Source organism: Cebus imitator, unplaced genomic scaffold, assembly GCF_001604975.1.
Source record: "Cebus imitator isolate Cc_AM_T3 unplaced genomic scaffold, Cebus_imitator-1.0 Scaffold415, whole genome shotgun sequence".
NCBI classification, from domain to species: domain Eukaryota; kingdom Metazoa; phylum Chordata; class Mammalia; order Primates; family Cebidae; genus Cebus; species Cebus imitator.
Window position 1 is genome coordinate 1,052,280 of NW_016107730.1, and position 18,629 is coordinate 1,070,908.

Consider the following 18,629-nt stretch of genomic DNA (forward strand, 5'->3'; position numbering starts at 1 on the left):
TGGCTCACACCTGTAATCCTAGCACTTTGGGAGGCCGAGGTGGGTGGATCACCTGAGGTCAAGAGTTCAAGACCAGCCTGGTCATCATGGTGAAACCCCATCTTAAAAAAAAAAAAAAAAGTAGAGACACAGAGAAAATTGTGGCACTTCTTAGGAATCTAATATCCCAGATAATACCTAGCTCAGAGGGAGGGCAGAATTTAGCCTGCCCTCCTTGCACGTTAAAGTTTTCACTTTCACTGGCTTTAGCTGTTTTGTCATAGGAAGCAGCCACCTTTGGCCACAGAACTCAGCTGCCTCAATTTTCTGCATAGGTGTTGAGAAAGTCCTGTGTCTAGTCTCACCTGGGTCCCTCTTGGCTCTGTATTGGTTCCATCTTGGAGAAGTCAGAGGTCAAAGTTTTTCAAACGATGACTCTGCCCACCTGGAAACTATCTTCTTCAGGGGTAGTTTCTCCTAAACTTGCCTCCAGCCTCTCTTCCACTTAAAGGGTAGCAGAGAGGAGGATTAAGACAGCAGGAAAACGGAAAACAGGGAGGCAATTACCCTCCAAGACACTTATTTTGTGCCAAAGACATGCATTATGGTATTACATTCTCATGGTAACTGCATCAGGTAAGAATTGTCAGCTCCATTTTGCAGATGAGGAAAGTGGGACTTGGAGACGCTATCACTCGATTAGTGTCTAGAGCTGGGACTCTACCTGGTGGACTCCAAAGCTCTTTTCTTTTCTTTCTTTCTTTATTATTTTTTTTTTTTCTAAGACAGAGTTTTGCTCTTGTTGCTCAGGCTAGAGTGCAATGGCGCGATCTTGGCTCACCACAACCTCCACCTCCTGTGTTCAAGCGATTCTCCTGCTTCAGCCTCCCAAGTACCTGGGATTACAGGCACGCGCCACCATGCCCAGCTAAATTTTTTTGTATTTTTAGTAGAGGTGAGATTTTTTTCCATGTTGGTCAGGCTGGTCTCGAACTCCCGCCCTCAGATGATCCTCCCGCTTCAGCCTCCCAAAGTGCTGGGATTATAGGCGTAAGCCACTGTCCCCGGCCTCCAAAACTCTTTTCATTCCACCATGCTGTGTGCGCAGTAGGCAGAGTTTGCCAGGGTGTCTTGGGAAAACTGAGGCAGGAGGCAAGAGTTAGTAGTGCTTTCTAGGAGTTGGGGTTTCAATCCTTCCCATCGTCTATTCTCTAAGAGCAAACTAGCCTTGCTGTCTCACACTGGAGCAACTGGGGTGGGGTGCTGCGAAATATCTCAGCTCCAGCAGGCGGCACTGTGAACCAGACACCAGCCCAGCGTGGACGGTGAGCGGGAAAACCCGCGAGGTGGAGCCACAAGGAGCAGCCCGGGAACCACGTGTGGGGGCGTGGCCACCAGATAAGAGGGCGTGTCTATCAGTCAAGCCCCACCCGTCATTTCAGGCCTCCCCTCCCGGTGGGCGTGTCCCGAATTCTCTCCCGGAGAGACACGCGTGGGCCGCTCCCCTCTGGGAGGAGGGCTGCCCGGAGGGGTGCGGGTGTTGCTAGCGGCCCCTCCCCGTGCGGGGCCACGTGGCGGTGCGGGCCGAGTCCAAGGGGAAGAACCGGGCCCTTGGGGAGGTGGGAGGGACCGAAGCGGCGCTGAGCGGAGAGGTACTGGGTTCGGAGCAGAGGCGGCGGCGGCGGCGGCAGCGCAGCAAGAGGGAGGGGAGGAGGCAGGCGGGCGCATGGGGCGCCCCGGCCCCTCCAGCAGCGCGCCCCCTCCGGCCCGGCCGCGCTGAAAGCCCCCCAGCGCCGCGCCTCGAACCCACGCCACGGGGCCATGCCGGTCATGAAGGGGTTGCTGGCCCCACAAAACACCTTCCTGGACACCATCGCCACCCGTTTTGACGGAACGCGTGAGTGGGACGGAGGTCGGGACTGGGGCTTCTAGCTGGGGACCAAGTCTCCTCGGGGCCGTCTCGGGTCTCCTGGACGTGGTGAGACCCGAGGCAAGAGGAGAGAATGGAGTTGAGGGTCTAGGAACTCCCAAAGCCGCGGTGCAGGAACAGGGTTGGGAGTGCCCTGCGAGGGGAGGAGGTGAAAGGGCCGAGAGCAGGGGGGACAAGGTTGGGGGGTGTGACTCGAGGCAGAAGAGGCTCTTTGTGCGGCAGAGCGGAGGAGGGGCCTTGGGAGCCGCCCGCTCTTGGGCTGAGCTGTGCTGGGGGCGTGTATGAGGGTATCCGAGACACAGAAGTGGGACAGAGTGGCCGGGCGTTCTGGGGCCTACTCCCAGACTCCAGCTCTCACTACCCCCAGAAAAAAAGGAGAAAAGATCAGACTTCAGCAGGACCTAGCTTGGATTGAGTTCCTGTGCCCCCAAATCGTGGGGCGTCCGTGTCTGAGGTGGGTGAGACAGGAGGAGGGGAGCGGTCTGTGCGACGGTGGGAACTCCTAGCTCGCCCACCCCAGCTTGGGTTTCAGGTTCAGCACCTTGGACAGCTGCATACTCCTTCCCCGCCTCTTCTCCCGCCATTCCCTCTTCCCACTCTGGAGCCCAGAGATTCCCTGCCCTCACCTCCCCCAACCCCGCCATTCCCTCGGGAGCCCTGACCAGGATTGAAGGGTGGGGGAGCGGTACCCGAGGGCGGAAACTGAGCCGCGGGGCCCTACCCGCTCCCCGCCCCCCCGCCTTGTTTCCATAGCGCCGATCACCGGGGCAACAGGCCCTGGGATGGAAGAAGGAGGCTGCGCCCAGAGCCCAGTGCCTCCCAGGCACCTTCAGTGTCCCCATCAGCCGCTCTGCCCTCAGATAGTCATCCCTCCAAGAACACCAGGACTGGTTGTGTCACAGGCCCCATCTCTTAGCTGAGTCTCTGTCCCTGGATGGCCCACAGGAGCCCCCCTGGCCTCCCATCCATTGGAACTGGAGGGAGACAGCTCTGGTTCTGTTGCTGGGGGGTGCTGCAGCTATACACTCAATGCCCTCTCCTGTTAGACTTCGAGCACTGGGGCAGATCTCCTGAAAGCAGCTATAAGAATGCTAAAAAGTGGACCTTTCCTGGAAGGCAGGGAAGGATACCAGTTATCACTGTCTGCCCCCACACTAAGGAGATCTGTGAGTTTGGATAATCTCTGCCTTTTGGTTTCGTATCAATAAAATGGATGTGATGTCACCAGAATCTGCCCTGCTTACTCCGTAATAGGAAGAAAGCCAAGTGAATGTGGGGGAACAATTTCACCTTCTCAGAGTAGCACTTAACATGTGCTAGGACTTGTTCTCCCCAAGTAAACTCAAGTAAGTCTCACAACAACCATGTGAGGAAGGCCTATTATGCCCTACTTTCCAAATAAGGAAAGTTCAGGCACAGAAGAGGTCATCAATTTGCCCCAGGTCACACAATAAGTGGCAGTGGAGGGTTGCAGGAACCCAGGCTCTTACTCACCAGGCTATGCTGCCTTCTACAGTGACACCAGTTGGAAGGCAGGGGGACGGACGGCATGACCTCTTGGGGTCCTACTGCAACTCCCTGTTAGACCCTGCTTAAGTTTCTCAGTCCTTATCTCTTTGCTCTATCTTCTCCTATTCTCAATTCAGAATATCCCAAAGTGGGGTCAGGAGCAACATGGAAACCTGGGAAGCTTCTGTGATCTCTAACCCCATCTTAGGGGAGGTGCTGCCCACCTGGAAGCCAGCTCACCTCCCAGCCTTGACTTGACCTTGACCTCTTCTTCCCACAGACAGTAACTTCTTGCTGGCCAACGCACAGGGCCCACGGGGCTTTCCCATTGTCTACTGCTCCGACGGCTTCTGCGAGCTCACAGGCTACGGTCGCACAGAGGTCATGCAGAAGACCTGCAGCTGCCGTTTCCTCTATGGCCCAGAGACCAGTGAGCCGGCCCTGCAGCGTCTGCAGAAAGCCCTGGAGGGCCAGCAGGAGCACCGTGCTGAAATCTGCTTCTACCGCAAGGATGGTGAGGGGGCCCACCCCACCCTGCAGCCCTGCCTAGACCCCTGGCCTTACCCAGAGGGAGTCTGAGTGCTCCTCCCCACACTGCCACAAGCTGACTGTGTCCGAGTGCATCCCTGACCCTCTCTGGGCCTGGGTTCCCCCATCTGAAAGATGGAGTCGGCTGACAGAATCTCTGACGTTCCTTTTGGCTCTTGCTTTGCCAAGCTCTTTACCTATGTCTAGGAGGATGAGGATAAAGCCATGTCATGGGCTGCCCATGCTCCTCCCTCCCTCTCTCCATGCCTACAGGCTCAGCCTTTTGGTGCCTCCTGGACATGATGCCCATCAAGAATGAAATGGGGGAGGTTGTGCTGTTCCTCTTTTCCTTCAAGGATATCACTCAGAGTGGAAGCCCAGGACTTGGCCCCCGAGGAGGCCGCGGGGACAGCAATCATGGTAACGGCAAGTCTGGACGGGCAGTGTGAATGGTCAGAAGCCCTCGCCTACCCAGCCACGTGGGATGTGCCCCAACGTATCTCTGTACCTTCCTTTCCAACAGAAATCTCCCTTGGTAGAAGGGGAGCCAGCTCAAAATTTCGGTCTGCCAGAAGACAGAGCCGTACTGTCCTACACCGACTGACTGGCCACTTCAGCCGCCGGGGCCAGGGAGGCATGAAGTCCAATAATGTGAGTCCCACTGCCAACCCAACATCTCCCAAGTCCTCCAGACTTGATTTTGAGGCACCCCTGCCTGCCACTGTCTCCCCGCTTCCCTGCCTGTCTGGTGTCCCTTCTTGGCCTGCTCCTCTGCCCACCCATTTCCCATGTACTATTCTCTGCTCCATCCTATATCCTCCCCCCACCTCCTTCCATCCCCATCTGCCTCACTCCCTTAGGTGATTGATTGACATTATTCTGCTTCAGTGATGTCACAAGGGTGGGGCTCTAGCAGCAATTACCTCACCTGCCCGAAGATCATAGGGTTATGCCGTTGGTGGTGAAATTGCAAGCTGCTACAGTTCTAGGGAGAAATCTCACTGCAGGCCTGGCCTCTGGACCTGTATACCACCTCCTAGAATCCCGACCAAGCCAGGGGATTGAGTCCCCAACCCTCTGTTAGGGATACAGGAAATGGGGTGGGCTATGCCAGTCTCTTCTCCCTGTTGGGACATGCCCATCCCCCACTGGGCCCCCAGAACCCAAGAGGAACTTCAGGGAGAAGTTAGTGACCCCTCAAGCTGGGGCATGTGCCAGATTTGTAATAGTCGCCTTCTCAAGTAGGATGAGTGTAGGGCCAGGCACAGGGGCTCATGCCCGTAACCCCAGCACTCTAGGGGGCCAAAGCAGGAGAATCGATTGAGGCCAGGAGTTCTAGACCAGCCTGGGCAACATAGTGAGACCCCTTCTCTAAAAAAAAATTAAAAATTATCTGAGTATGGTGGTGCATGCCGGTGGTCCCAGCTACTCTGGGGGCTGAGGCAGGAGGATAGCTTGAGCCCAGGGGTGCAAGGCTGCAGTGAGTTATGATGGTATCACTGCACTCCAGCCTGGGCAACAAAGTGAGACCTTGTTTCTAAATTTTAAAAATTTTAAATCAAGTGGGGTGAGTGTCAAGCCTTATAAGTGCCCATGACAAGACACGATCGGTTCAAACAGGGTCCTGGGTCAGGGCAAAGTGGCTCATACCTGTAATCCCAGCACTTTGGGAGTCTGAGGTGGGTGGATCACCTAGCCAACATGGCAAAACCCCATCTCTACTAAAAACCCAAAAATTAGGCGTGGTGGCATGTACCTGTAGTCCCAATTACTCGGGAGACTGAGGCTGGAGAATCGCTTGAACCCAGGAGGCAGAGGTTGCAGTGAGCCGAGATTGTGCCCCTTCACTCCAGTTTGGGCCAAGAGCAAGACTCTGTCTCAAAAAAAAAAAGGGAGGGGGCCTGGGAAGTACATTGGCAGGAGGGAAAAATGTCAGGTATCAGCCTCTGCGCCCCTCTCCTGGCCTTCTATCTCCTTTCATGGTCAAAAGTGCCCTTGCAGTGCCCACCTGCCCCCTTTCCCCATGCCCTGCCTTTCCTACCCCCCATCTTGGCTCCTCTTTCCCTCAAGTGTCCCCAACCACCACCCCTCTCCCCTTAGAACGTGTTTGAACCAAAGCCATCAGTGCCTGAGTACAAGGTGGCCTCCGTGGGGGGGTCTCGCTGCCTCCTCCTCCACTACAGCGTCCCCAAGGCTGTCACCGTCCCCTACAACGTCTGTTTCTCGGGTGATGACGACACCCCCATCACTTCGCGACACACCCTTGTCAGCGACATCGCCGTGGAGATGCTNCTCAGGCTAGAGTGCAATGGCGCGATCTTGGCTCACCACAACCTCCACCTCCTGTGTTCAAGCGATTCTCCTGCTTCAGCCTCCCAAGTACCTGGGATTACAGGCACGCGCCACCATGCCCAGCTAAATTTTTTTGTATTTTTAGTAGAGGTGAGATTTTTTTCCATGTTGGTCAGGCTGGTCTCGAACTCCCGCCCTCAGATGATCCTCCCGCTTCAGCCTCCCAAAGTGCTGGGATTATAGGCGTAAGCCACTGTCCCCGGCCTCCAAAACTCTTTTCATTCCACCATGCTGTGTGCGCAGTAGGCAGAGTTTGCCAGGGTGTCTTGGGAAAACTGAGGCAGGAGGCAAGAGTTAGTAGTGCTTTCTAGGAGTTGGGGTTTCAATCCTTCCCATCGTCTATTCTCTAAGAGCAAACTAGCCTTGCTGTCTCACACTGGAGCAACTGGGGTGGGGTGCTGCGAAATATCTCAGCTCCAGCAGGCGGCACTGTGAACCAGACACCAGCCCAGCGTGGACGGTGAGCGGGAAAACCCGCGAGGTGGAGCCACAAGGAGCAGCCCGGGAACCACGTGTGGGGGCGTGGCCACCAGATAAGAGGGCGTGTCTATCAGTCAAGCCCCACCCGTCATTTCAGGCCTCCCCTCCCGGTGGGCGTGTCCCGAATTCTCTCCCGGAGAGACACGCGTGGGCCGCTCCCCTCTGGGAGGAGGGCTGCCCGGAGGGGTGCGGGTGTTGCTAGCGGCCCCTCCCCGTGCGGGGCCACGTGGCGGTGCGGGCCGAGTCCAAGGGGAAGAACCGGGCCCTTGGGGAGGTGGGAGGGACCGAAGCGGCGCTGAGCGGAGAGGTACTGGGTTCGGAGCAGAGGCGGCGGCGGCGGCGGCAGCGCAGCAAGAGGGAGGGGAGGAGGCAGGCGGGCGCATGGGGCGCCCCGGCCCCTCCAGCAGCGCGCCCCCTCCGGCCCGGCCGCGCTGAAAGCCCCCCAGCGCCGCGCCTCGAACCCACGCCACGGGGCCATGCCGGTCATGAAGGGGTTGCTGGCCCCACAAAACACCTTCCTGGACACCATCGCCACCCGTTTTGACGGAACGCGTGAGTGGGACGGAGGTCGGGACTGGGGCTTCTAGCTGGGGACCAAGTCTCCTCGGGGCCGTCTCGGGTCTCCTGGACGTGGTGAGACCCGAGGCAAGAGGAGAGAATGGAGTTGAGGGTCTAGGAACTCCCAAAGCCGCGGTGCAGGAACAGGGTTGGGAGTGCCCTGCGAGGGGAGGAGGTGAAAGGGCCGAGAGCAGGGGGGACAAGGTTGGGGGGTGTGACTCGAGGCAGAAGAGGCTCTTTGTGCGGCAGAGCGGAGGAGGGGCCTTGGGAGCCGCCCGCTCTTGGGCTGAGCTGTGCTGGGGGCGTGTATGAGGGTATCCGAGACACAGAAGTGGGACAGAGTGGCCGGGCGTTCTGGGGCCTACTCCCAGACTCCAGCTCTCACTACCCCCAGAAAAAAAGGAGAAAAGATCAGACTTCAGCAGGACCTAGCTTGGATTGAGTTCCTGTGCCCCCAAATCGTGGGGCGTCCGTGTCTGAGGTGGGTGAGACAGGAGGAGGGGAGCGGTCTGTGCGACGGTGGGAACTCCTAGCTCGCCCACCCCAGCTTGGGTTTCAGGTTCAGCACCTTGGACAGCTGCATACTCCTTCCCCGCCTCTTCTCCCGCCATTCCCTCTTCCCACTCTGGAGCCCAGAGATTCCCTGCCCTCACCTCCCCCAACCCCGCCATTCCCTCGGGAGCCCTGACCAGGATTGAAGGGTGGGGGAGCGGTACCCGAGGGCGGAAACTGAGCCGCGGGGCCCTACCCGCTCCCCGCCCCCCCGCCTTGTTTCCATAGCGCCGATCACCGGGGCAACAGGCCCTGGGATGGAAGAAGGAGGCTGCGCCCAGAGCCCAGTGCCTCCCAGGCACCTTCAGTGTCCCCATCAGCCGCTCTGCCCTCAGATAGTCATCCCTCCAAGAACACCAGGACTGGTTGTGTCACAGGCCCCATCTCTTAGCTGAGTCTCTGTCCCTGGATGGCCCACAGGAGCCCCCCTGGCCTCCCATCCATTGGAACTGGAGGGAGACAGCTCTGGTTCTGTTGCTGGGGGGTGCTGCAGCTATACACTCAATGCCCTCTCCTGTTAGACTTCGAGCACTGGGGCAGATCTCCTGAAAGCAGCTATAAGAATGCTAAAAAGTGGACCTTTCCTGGAAGGCAGGGAAGGATACCAGTTATCACTGTCTGCCCCCACACTAAGGAGATCTGTGAGTTTGGATAATCTCTGCCTTTTGGTTTCGTATCAATAAAATGGATGTGATGTCACCAGAATCTGCCCTGCTTACTCCGTAATAGGAAGAAAGCCAAGTGAATGTGGGGGAACAATTTCACCTTCTCAGAGTAGCACTTAACATGTGCTAGGACTTGTTCTCCCCAAGTAAACTCAAGTAAGTCTCACAACAACCATGTGAGGAAGGCCTATTATGCCCTACTTTCCAAATAAGGAAAGTTCAGGCACAGAAGAGGTCATCAATTTGCCCCAGGTCACACAATAAGTGGCAGTGGAGGGTTGCAGGAACCCAGGCTCTTACTCACCAGGCTATGCTGCCTTCTACAGTGACACCAGTTGGAAGGCAGGGGGACGGACGGCATGACCTCTTGGGGTCCTACTGCAACTCCCTGTTAGACCCTGCTTAAGTTTCTCAGTCCTTATCTCTTTGCTCTATCTTCTCCTATTCTCAATTCAGAATATCCCAAAGTGGGGTCAGGAGCAACATGGAAACCTGGGAAGCTTCTGTGATCTCTAACCCCATCTTAGGGGAGGTGCTGCCCACCTGGAAGCCAGCTCACCTCCCAGCCTTGACTTGACCTTGACCTCTTCTTCCCACAGACAGTAACTTCTTGCTGGCCAACGCACAGGGCCCACGGGGCTTTCCCATTGTCTACTGCTCCGACGGCTTCTGCGAGCTCACAGGCTACGGTCGCACAGAGGTCATGCAGAAGACCTGCAGCTGCCGTTTCCTCTATGGCCCAGAGACCAGTGAGCCGGCCCTGCAGCGTCTGCAGAAAGCCCTGGAGGGCCAGCAGGAGCACCGTGCTGAAATCTGCTTCTACCGCAAGGATGGTGAGGGGGCCCACCCCACCCTGCAGCCCTGCCTAGACCCCTGGCCTTACCCAGAGGGAGTCTGAGTGCTCCTCCCCACACTGCCACAAGCTGACTGTGTCCGAGTGCATCCCTGACCCTCTCTGGGCCTGGGTTCCCCCATCTGAAAGATGGAGTCGGCTGACAGAATCTCTGACGTTCCTTTTGGCTCTTGCTTTGCCAAGCTCTTTACCTATGTCTAGGAGGATGAGGATAAAGCCATGTCATGGGCTGCCCATGCTCCTCCCTCCCTCTCTCCATGCCTACAGGCTCAGCCTTTTGGTGCCTCCTGGACATGATGCCCATCAAGAATGAAATGGGGGAGGTTGTGCTGTTCCTCTTTTCCTTCAAGGATATCACTCAGAGTGGAAGCCCAGGACTTGGCCCCCGAGGAGGCCGCGGGGACAGCAATCATGGTAACGGCAAGTCTGGACGGGCAGTGTGAATGGTCAGAAGCCCTCGCCTACCCAGCCACGTGGGATGTGCCCCAACGTATCTCTGTACCTTCCTTTCCAACAGAAATCTCCCTTGGTAGAAGGGGAGCCAGCTCAAAATTTCGGTCTGCCAGAAGACAGAGCCGTACTGTCCTACACCGACTGACTGGCCACTTCAGCCGCCGGGGCCAGGGAGGCATGAAGTCCAATAATGTGAGTCCCACTGCCAACCCAACATCTCCCAAGTCCTCCAGACTTGATTTTGAGGCACCCCTGCCTGCCACTGTCTCCCCGCTTCCCTGCCTGTCTGGTGTCCCTTCTTGGCCTGCTCCTCTGCCCACCCATTTCCCATGTACTATTCTCTGCTCCATCCTATATCCTCCCCCCACCTCCTTCCATCCCCATCTGCCTCACTCCCTTAGGTGATTGATTGACATTATTCTGCTTCAGTGATGTCACAAGGGTGGGGCTCTAGCAGCAATTACCTCACCTGCCCGAAGATCATAGGGTTATGCCGTTGGTGGTGAAATTGCAAGCTGCTACAGTTCTAGGGAGAAATCTCACTGCAGGCCTGGCCTCTGGACCTGTATACCACCTCCTAGAATCCCGACCAAGCCAGGGGATTGAGTCCCCAACCCTCTGTTAGGGATACAGGAAATGGGGTGGGCTATGCCAGTCTCTTCTCCCTGTTGGGACATGCCCATCCCCCACTGGGCCCCCAGAACCCAAGAGGAACTTCAGGGAGAAGTTAGTGACCCCTCAAGCTGGGGCATGTGCCAGATTTGTAATAGTCGCCTTCTCAAGTAGGATGAGTGTAGGGCCAGGCACAGGGGCTCATGCCCGTAACCCCAGCACTCTAGGGGGCCAAAGCAGGAGAATCGATTGAGGCCAGGAGTTCTAGACCAGCCTGGGCAACATAGTGAGACCCCTTCTCTAAAAAAAAATTAAAAATTATCTGAGTATGGTGGTGCATGCCGGTGGTCCCAGCTACTCTGGGGGCTGAGGCAGGAGGATAGCTTGAGCCCAGGGGTGCAAGGCTGCAGTGAGTTATGATGGTATCACTGCACTCCAGCCTGGGCAACAAAGTGAGACCTTGTTTCTAAATTTTAAAAATTTTAAATCAAGTGGGGTGAGTGTCAAGCCTTATAAGTGCCCATGACAAGACACGATCGGTTCAAACAGGGTCCTGGGTCAGGGCAAAGTGGCTCATACCTGTAATCCCAGCACTTTGGGAGTCTGAGGTGGGTGGATCACCTAGCCAACATGGCAAAACCCCATCTCTACTAAAAACCCAAAAATTAGGCGTGGTGGCATGTACCTGTAGTCCCAATTACTCGGGAGACTGAGGCTGGAGAATCGCTTGAACCCAGGAGGCAGAGGTTGCAGTGAGCCGAGATTGTGCCCCTTCACTCCAGTTTGGGCCAAGAGCAAGACTCTGTCTCAAAAAAAAAAAGGGAGGGGGCCTGGGAAGTACATTGGCAGGAGGGAAAAATGTCAGGTATCAGCCTCTGCGCCCCTCTCCTGGCCTTCTATCTCCTTTCATGGTCAAAAGTGCCCTTGCAGTGCCCACCTGCCCCCTTTCCCCATGCCCTGCCTTTCCTACCCCCCATCTTGGCTCCTCTTTCCCTCAAGTGTCCCCAACCACCACCCCTCTCCCCTTAGAACGTGTTTGAACCAAAGCCATCAGTGCCTGAGTACAAGGTGGCCTCCGTGGGGGGGTCTCGCTGCCTCATCCTCCTTGCCACCTTCTACGTTGCGGTCACCGTCCCCTACAACGTCTGTTTCTCGGGTGATGACGACACCCCCATCACTTCGCGACACACCCTTGTCAGCGACATCGCCGTGGAGATGCTCTTCATCCTGGGTCAGACCCTCTGCCTCACCCACCCTGGCGGGTTGGCTGAGGGAATCCACTTGGTCAAGCCTTACTCCCTCCTGGGGCCTGCATGACCCAGGCATTCAGACACCCCCACTTTCTGCATCTTTAAGTCCCAGTGGCCCATGTGTCCTGCTCCCTGCAGCCTTCAGCCTTATGACCTGTCCTCCCCAAGGACCAGCCAGAAGCCCAGTCTATCTCTCCATGCCTGCCGCCTCCTCCTCCCATCTGGGTCTCCAAAGCTTGTTCCCAGCTTTCTCTGTTTCTTGGTCCCTTGGCCAAGGCCCCTCAGTAATAGCCTCTTGCACCCCCAGATATCATCCTGAATTTCCGCACCACCTATGTGTCCCAGTCCGGCCAGGTGATCTCTGCTCCTCGTTCCATTGGTCTCCACTACCTGGCCACCTGGTTCTTCATCGACCTCATTGCTGCTCTGCCCTTTGACCTGCTTTACATCTTCAACATCACCGTGGTGAGCGACCTCCATCCCACCATCCAGCCTAACCTCCCAACCTCAGCACAGCATCTTCCAGGAAGGGTCTGACCCCAAATCCAGATATGCCCCTTCCCATCACTCCATCTGCAGATACTTATCAGGCACCTGTTCTGGGCATAGTCCTCTGCTGGGCACTGGGAGGATCCCAGAGGTTCTGTGCTCCTGGGGAGCTCAGCTCACAATCTTTGAGGGAAGCTGAGACACATGAAAAGCTAACTATGGCTACCAAGGCGGCATTGGTCTGATGCCAAATGAGTGGTACCTTCCACATTTTTATTTAACAAACAACTGATGAGCATTTAGCTGTCTGCAAAGCACTGTGTGGGGCATGGCCACCATGGGGAAAGGGAAGAAGGACTCAGCCTCTAAACAGCTAAACTGGTGAGGGGGCAGGACTGCCACAGAGCATCAGGGACAGCAGAGGTGAACGGAGTGGAGGATGGGCCCCTGGTATGCTGCAGAGGGGCTGGGCTGACCTTGGAGTTCCAGGCTGGAACATGAGTGTGTGTAAAAATGATCTGAAGTCTGGCCAGCATCTGGGAAGCAAAAGTGCCCTTGTTAGGCAGAGGCTGGAGGGGTCTGGAAAGGCTTCCCGAGGGAGACAGCAGGAGTACAACTAGACCTTCAAGGGTGAGTAGGATTTAGCTGGCAGGAGATGAGGACAGCGAGCATTTTGGGGAGGATAGTAACCCTAGACAAGAAGGTAGAGGCTGTGGGGTGGATTCAGAGGCAGAGAATGCCAGGACCTGGGTTCTCACAGATCCCTGGGGATACCCTGGAGGTGTCCCAAGTAGTCATCCGTGGCCCCAGCCAGCAGAGAGTAGGTCTTCTCAAGTACAGGGTGGGGCAGTGCTACCCCGTGTCCCCAGGCCCCCTTGGGTGTGGGGTGGGGAAATGGGGAGCAGTTTCCTTGTGTGCTCTCTCCCTGCACTCAGCTATAGCAGGAAACCACCTACACGTAGCTGAATTTAACTAGCCGCCAACGGGCTGTGGGCCTCCTCTCCTGGCTGTGCACACGTGTGTGTGCGTTCCCATACACGTGCATGTGTGTACATCTGCCTCGAGGCTCTGACCATTCTGAGCTGACCTCCCCACTCCTCCCCAGGAGTGCGCCCACTCCTCTATGCCCATCAGGCATCATCAGCTGGGGAGTGGGAGACTGCAGAGAGCCCCCTGCCCCTCCTCCCAGGGACCTTTGGGAGCACATTACAGGTCACTACGTTCTTTCACACACATCATCACATGGGAGCCCCACGAGACCCCTTCAGGGCAGATCCTTATCCTTTTTCAGAGGTAGGTACAGGGCTCAGAGAGGTTCAGTGACTTGCTAAAGGTCACATAGCTAGCAGGCGCAGGCAGGAGATTTGAACCAGGTCTCTAAACTTCCATCCTAGCATTCCTTCCAACACACCACCCTGCTTCCCAGGTAACCAAGGCCTCCGAGTGGATGATCTGGCGAGATCAGGAACGCCACTGGGGGCCACAGACAGGAAGGGCAGAGACAGAAAATGAGTAGACACTGGCAGAGGCAGACTTGAAGAATCCAGGCCTGGATATTCTAGTCCAAGGAGAATAAGAGGAACATCCCCAGGAGAGGGGGGCCCAAGGGCAGCTGTCTGAGTGAGCCCTGAAGGGCTCAAGCTTGCAGTCAGGAGCTCTGGGACCTGGGGCAGGCATTAAACCCTGGCAAGGGTCCATGTGGAGGAATCAGAGCCACCTCCTTTCCAGTTCCTTCACCTAAAATTAGAGAAATTACACGAGGTGGTCCAGGAGCAGTGTAGGGCCAGGGCTGTGGGGAATGCTCTATGGGGCCCAGGAAGGGGCAGTGAGGGGGTTTCATACCAAGTTCCCCAGGCACGGCCCTAGAGCCTCCAGTCCTAGCTGCCACACTGCCCCCACTCAGAAGATAAGCCTTCCCCAGCTCCAAGATTGAAGGGCGGTTCAATACTGATAGCCACAATGCAGATGGTACTGGGAGTAATATTAGTGAATACAGGACACTTACTGGGTACCATTAGCTCCATCAACCCCTAGCACAGCCCAGACCCTCAGTCCCTGCTCTCCCACCCCCTCAGCTCTTCCGCTTGACTCTCATCTGCAGTCCATCCACAAGAGGAAGTGTCCCGAAACCTCCCCCAGCCCTCAAGTCCTTGCCTGTCCCCCCTCCACTATGCTTCTCCATGTCTCGAAGGGTGGTCCCCATCACAACTGCTGTCATTGCTACCGGGGCTCTGTGGAGACGATTGTCTATCCCTTGACTCTGACCAGGGCTGGCTCCTCCACCATCTCCCAGTGCTTCGTGGCTATAGAGCACCAGGTGGACTGTGATGTCAGTTAGCCCAGATGTCCACCCTGAGTCCCAGCTCTACCATGTCCTTGGTCTGTGACCCTGAACAAGTCTTTAGCCTCTCTGAGCCTTAGTTCATTCATCTGCAAATTGGGAATGATGATAATTGAACTAAAGGTATAAATGTGTGTGTGTGTGTGTGTGTGTGTGTGTGTGTGTGTGTGTGTCTGTGTTTAAATAAGGTTTACAAATGTTTAGCACAGTGCCTGGCTAAGCACATAGAAAGTACTTACTGGCAGGGTGAGGTGCCTCACACCTGTAATCCCAGCACTTTGGGAGACCGAAGCAGGTGGATCACGAGGTCAGGAGTTTGAGACCAGCCTGACCAAGATGGTGAAACCCTGTCTCTACTAAAAAAATGCAAAAATTAGCCAGGCGTGGTGGCACATGCCTGTAATCCCAGCTACTTGGGAGGCTGAGGCAGGAGAATTGCTTGAACCCAGGAGGCAGAAGTGCAGGGAGCTGAGATCGCACCACTGCACTCTAGCCTGGGCGACGGAGCAAGACTTCGTCTCCAAAAATATAATAAAGAAAAAAGAAAGTACTTACTAACTGTTAGCCACTATTTTATTGTTATTATTCCTTTCCTGCTGTGTTCCCTGGCCACTTTCTCAGGACAGCAGGGATGTCTTTCCTGTGGTAGCCTCCCCTGGCTCCAGGGTGTCTGGTGGGAAGTCCCTGGGAGGGGACTCTGAGGGCTCCGAGGAGGCGTGCCTGCTGACAGCCTCCCCCGCCACCCTCCCGCAGACCTCGCTGGTGCACCTGCTGAAGACGGTGCGGCTGCTGCGCCTGCTACGGCTGCTGCAGAAGCTGGAGCGGTACTCTCAGTGCAGCGCGGTGGTGCTCACGCTGCTCATGTCGGTCTTTGCGCTCCTTGCCCACTGGATGGCCTGCATCTGGTATGTCATCGGGCGCCGGGAGATGGAGGCCAATGACCCGCTGCTCTGGGACATTGGTGAGCCACCGACCCCAGACTTTCACAGACCACCTGTCCACCTGTCCCATCCCCAAGTGGATGCCTCCACCAGTGCCCATATCCCTCACCACACATTCCTCACATTCACCCAACAAACATGCGTTGAGCTCTTTCTGGATCAAGCATGGGAATATGGATTTGCAGACCAGGGCTCTGTTTTGGGCAGCAGGTGGGGAGGAACTCACAGCCTAACAGGGTAGCAAAACCAGTGACAGTGATCAAAGTACAATGTAGGAAACACTGAGGGTGGGGGGATGTGTTTCAGGCAGAAGGAGCAGCACGTGAAAAGTCCCAGGAAGAGTTTGGTATCTCTGCCCCCATTAATCCCTCCTTCTCTAGGGTTCATGGCCATGGGCCAGGAGACATGGGTCAGGATCTGACTGGCCTTTCAGGGCGATGCCAAGGGCCTGAAAGGCCAGTCAGATCCTGGGCATGGTCCCTGACACCTCCCTCTCCTCCGCCCCACACCTAGCCCACCACATCAGTCCCACCTCTCAAATGCCCCTTGAATCTGGCCTTTTCTCTCCATCCCCTCTGCCCCTTCCCAGTCCACTCCACCTCCCTTTCTCACCCAGTCCTGTGCCATAGCCCCTTACTGATCTCATAACCCCCTTCTCATCCTCCCCACAACCACCCTCCTCACCATAGCCAAATGGGTGTTCCAAGATTCAACGCTGACCTGCCACACTCCTGCTGGGATTCCGTTAGTGGCTTCCCACTCCCCTCCAAATGAAGTCCATACTCAGTGCATGCCCTGGGTGGCCCTGTGCCCCCTGTCCCCACCTACCTTCCTGTTCTCCCATGCTCCCTGCGCTGCAGCCATAGCAGCCTCTCCCCTGGACCCAGGACATAACTGCTTTCTCACGCTGAGCCTGACCATGTCATTTTCCTCTCTGGAATCCTCCCTTGTTTGTCTTCCCTCTCCACCTAGATGGCTTCACTGTTCCTTGCCTCATTACGAACCAATGGTCCATTGGTTCCATTTGTCTCAACCAAAATGTCCTGTCCTAAGGAGCATGCCTTCCAGACACCATGTACCCAAGCCCCCAAATGCCAATAGGTTGGCTCTCCCTAACCTGTTAGGATTCCTAACATACCCTATACAATACTCTTCTTCTGGGAACTCACCTCCCACCTGTAATGATTTATGTCATGTCTCTTTCCCCTCCAGGCTATAGGTTTCACCAGGGCAGGGAGAGTGTTTAGCTGAGTCAATTCCCCAACACTTTGTATACAGCAGGGGCACAATAAACTATGAGAAAGTTTCAGGAGCCTTTGAACAGTCAGCAGTGTAGTGAGTTGGCGGCCTCGGACTGCAGTTGTAACCAGTGCACCACGAGGGGGCCTAGGCTCAGGCCACTCCTCACATTTCCTGTGCCAACCCGTGCATAAATACTTGCCCAAGGTCAAGTGCAGGCGGCTCAGGGAAACCTGGTCCTCCACCACCGGCACAGCCAGGGCTTCCTGCATCCATCCACCCCACAGGCTGGTTGCATGAGCTGGGCAAGCGTCTGGAGGTGCCCTACGTCAATGGCTCAGTGGGCGGCCCATCGAGGCGCAGCGCCTACATCGCGGCACTGTACTTCACTCTAAGCAGCCTCACCAGCGTGGGCTTTGGCAACGTGTGTGCCAACACCGATGCCGAGAAGATCTTCTCCATCTGCACTATGCTCATAGGCGGTGAGGCCAGACCTGCCACGCCTCAGGGGGGCCCTGCGAAGCCCAGTGTGCACGGGGACACTTGAGGCCCAGAGAGGGCAAGGCATCCGCCTGAGGCGTCTCCCCAAGTCCAGTCGTACATTCATTCCTAGACATTTCCTGAGTGCTCACTATGTGCTGGCCCTGGGGATGCCACAGACAGGCGTGGCCTCTTGCAAAGGGGATGGGAAACCCAGGTTTATGACCTAATGGTGGGGAGGCCTGAGAGGAGCAGGGGGTGTCACCCATCTCTGGACTACTCCCTATTCCCCACCCCTAGTCTAGTGCCTGGCACCCAGTAGGCACGCAGGAGCCCTCTGGCTCTTGGTCGAGGACAGGGTGGGTTTGGGAGCTGGGGAGGTGGCCAGAGGGGTGGCCACCCCTGACCACCCTGCTGCTGCCACTGCAGCCCTGATGCACGCCGTGGTGTTCGGGAACGTGACAGCCATCATCCAGCGCATGTACTCTCGCCGCTCACTCTATCACAGCCGCATGAAGGACCTCAAAGACTTCATCCGTGTGCACCGCCTGCCGAGGCCACTCAAGCAGCGCATGCTCGAGTACTTCCAGACCACGTGGGCCGTCAACAGCGGCATCGACGCCAACGAGGTAGTGCGCAGGGGCTCCCGTCTTGCCCTCGCCCTCTGAGTGGCCCTGCAGTGGGGTGGGGAAGGGGTCGCTGCCTCTCTGGCTTAAAATGGAGGCAGGCCGGGTGTGGTGGTTCAGGCCTGTAATCCCAGCACTTTGGGAGGCTGGGGCGGGTGGATCACTTGAGGTCAGGAGTTCAAGACCAGCCTAGGGAACATGATGAAACCCTGTCTCTGCTAAAAATATGAAAATCAGCTGGCTGTGGTGGTGCACGCCTATAATACCAGCTACTCAGGAAGCTGAGTATCACTTGAACCAGGGAGGCAGAGGCTGGGGTGAGCCAAGATTGGACCACTGCACTCCAGTCTGGGTTACAGAGCTAGACTTTGTCTCAAAATAAAATAAAATAGAGGCAAACAGGGCCCAGGGGGTGAAATGTTCACAAGGTCACACACTCATGCAAAATACAGATTCTTGTTTCTTTGCACTTGAATATGGGAGTGAAAGAGCTCAGGGCCCAGCTGACCACACCCTCCCTTCTGCCAACATTTCCTGAGTGCCTGCTTTGGGCCAGCCTCGATGCTAGACACTGGGAGCTTAGAGATGATGACACTCAGCCCTGGCCTGGCCCTCAGGGAGACCCGGAATGGTGACAGAGGGAGACAGATGAACAGGCAGTGTGGCAGTGAATGGGGCTGTAAAGGAGGGATGCTGGTGCCGTCTGGTCCTCATTGTGCCTGGGCGAGAGGAGTCAAGGAAGGTGGCATAGCAGAAGGGACATCGCAAAGGACAAGAAGGAAATCAGCCTGC

General features: G+C 56.4%; 1 protein-coding gene across 3 annotated transcripts in view; it reads left to right on the forward strand.

The window, feature by feature from the left end:
• The first annotated feature begins 1,472 nt into the window (after positions 1–1,472).
• Positions 1,473–18,629, forward strand: part of KCNH4 (potassium voltage-gated channel subfamily H member 4) — a 28,333-nt gene continuing 11,176 nt past the window's right edge. For 2 of the 3 annotated variants that reach the window (XM_037731656.1, XM_037731657.1), the window contains exons 1-11: positions 1,473–1,876; positions 3,699–3,932; positions 4,220–4,366; positions 4,470–4,597; positions 6,047–6,148; positions 7,336–7,342; positions 11,565–11,702; positions 12,029–12,186; positions 15,305–15,512; positions 17,019–17,213; positions 17,641–17,840. In XM_037731656.1, the coding sequence (XP_037587584.1) occupies positions 1,801–1,876; positions 3,699–3,932; positions 4,220–4,366; positions 4,470–4,597; positions 6,047–6,148; positions 7,336–7,342; positions 11,565–11,702; positions 12,029–12,186; positions 15,305–15,512; positions 17,019–17,213; positions 17,641–17,840 (1,593 nt within the window). In that variant the 5' untranslated portion in view covers positions 1,473–1,800. The remainder of the gene's footprint in view (positions 1,877–3,698; positions 3,933–4,219; positions 4,367–4,469; positions 4,598–6,046; positions 6,149–7,335; positions 7,343–11,564; positions 11,703–12,028; positions 12,187–15,304; positions 15,513–17,018; positions 17,214–17,640; positions 17,841–18,629) is intronic. The other variant, XM_037731658.1, reaches the window with a different exon arrangement.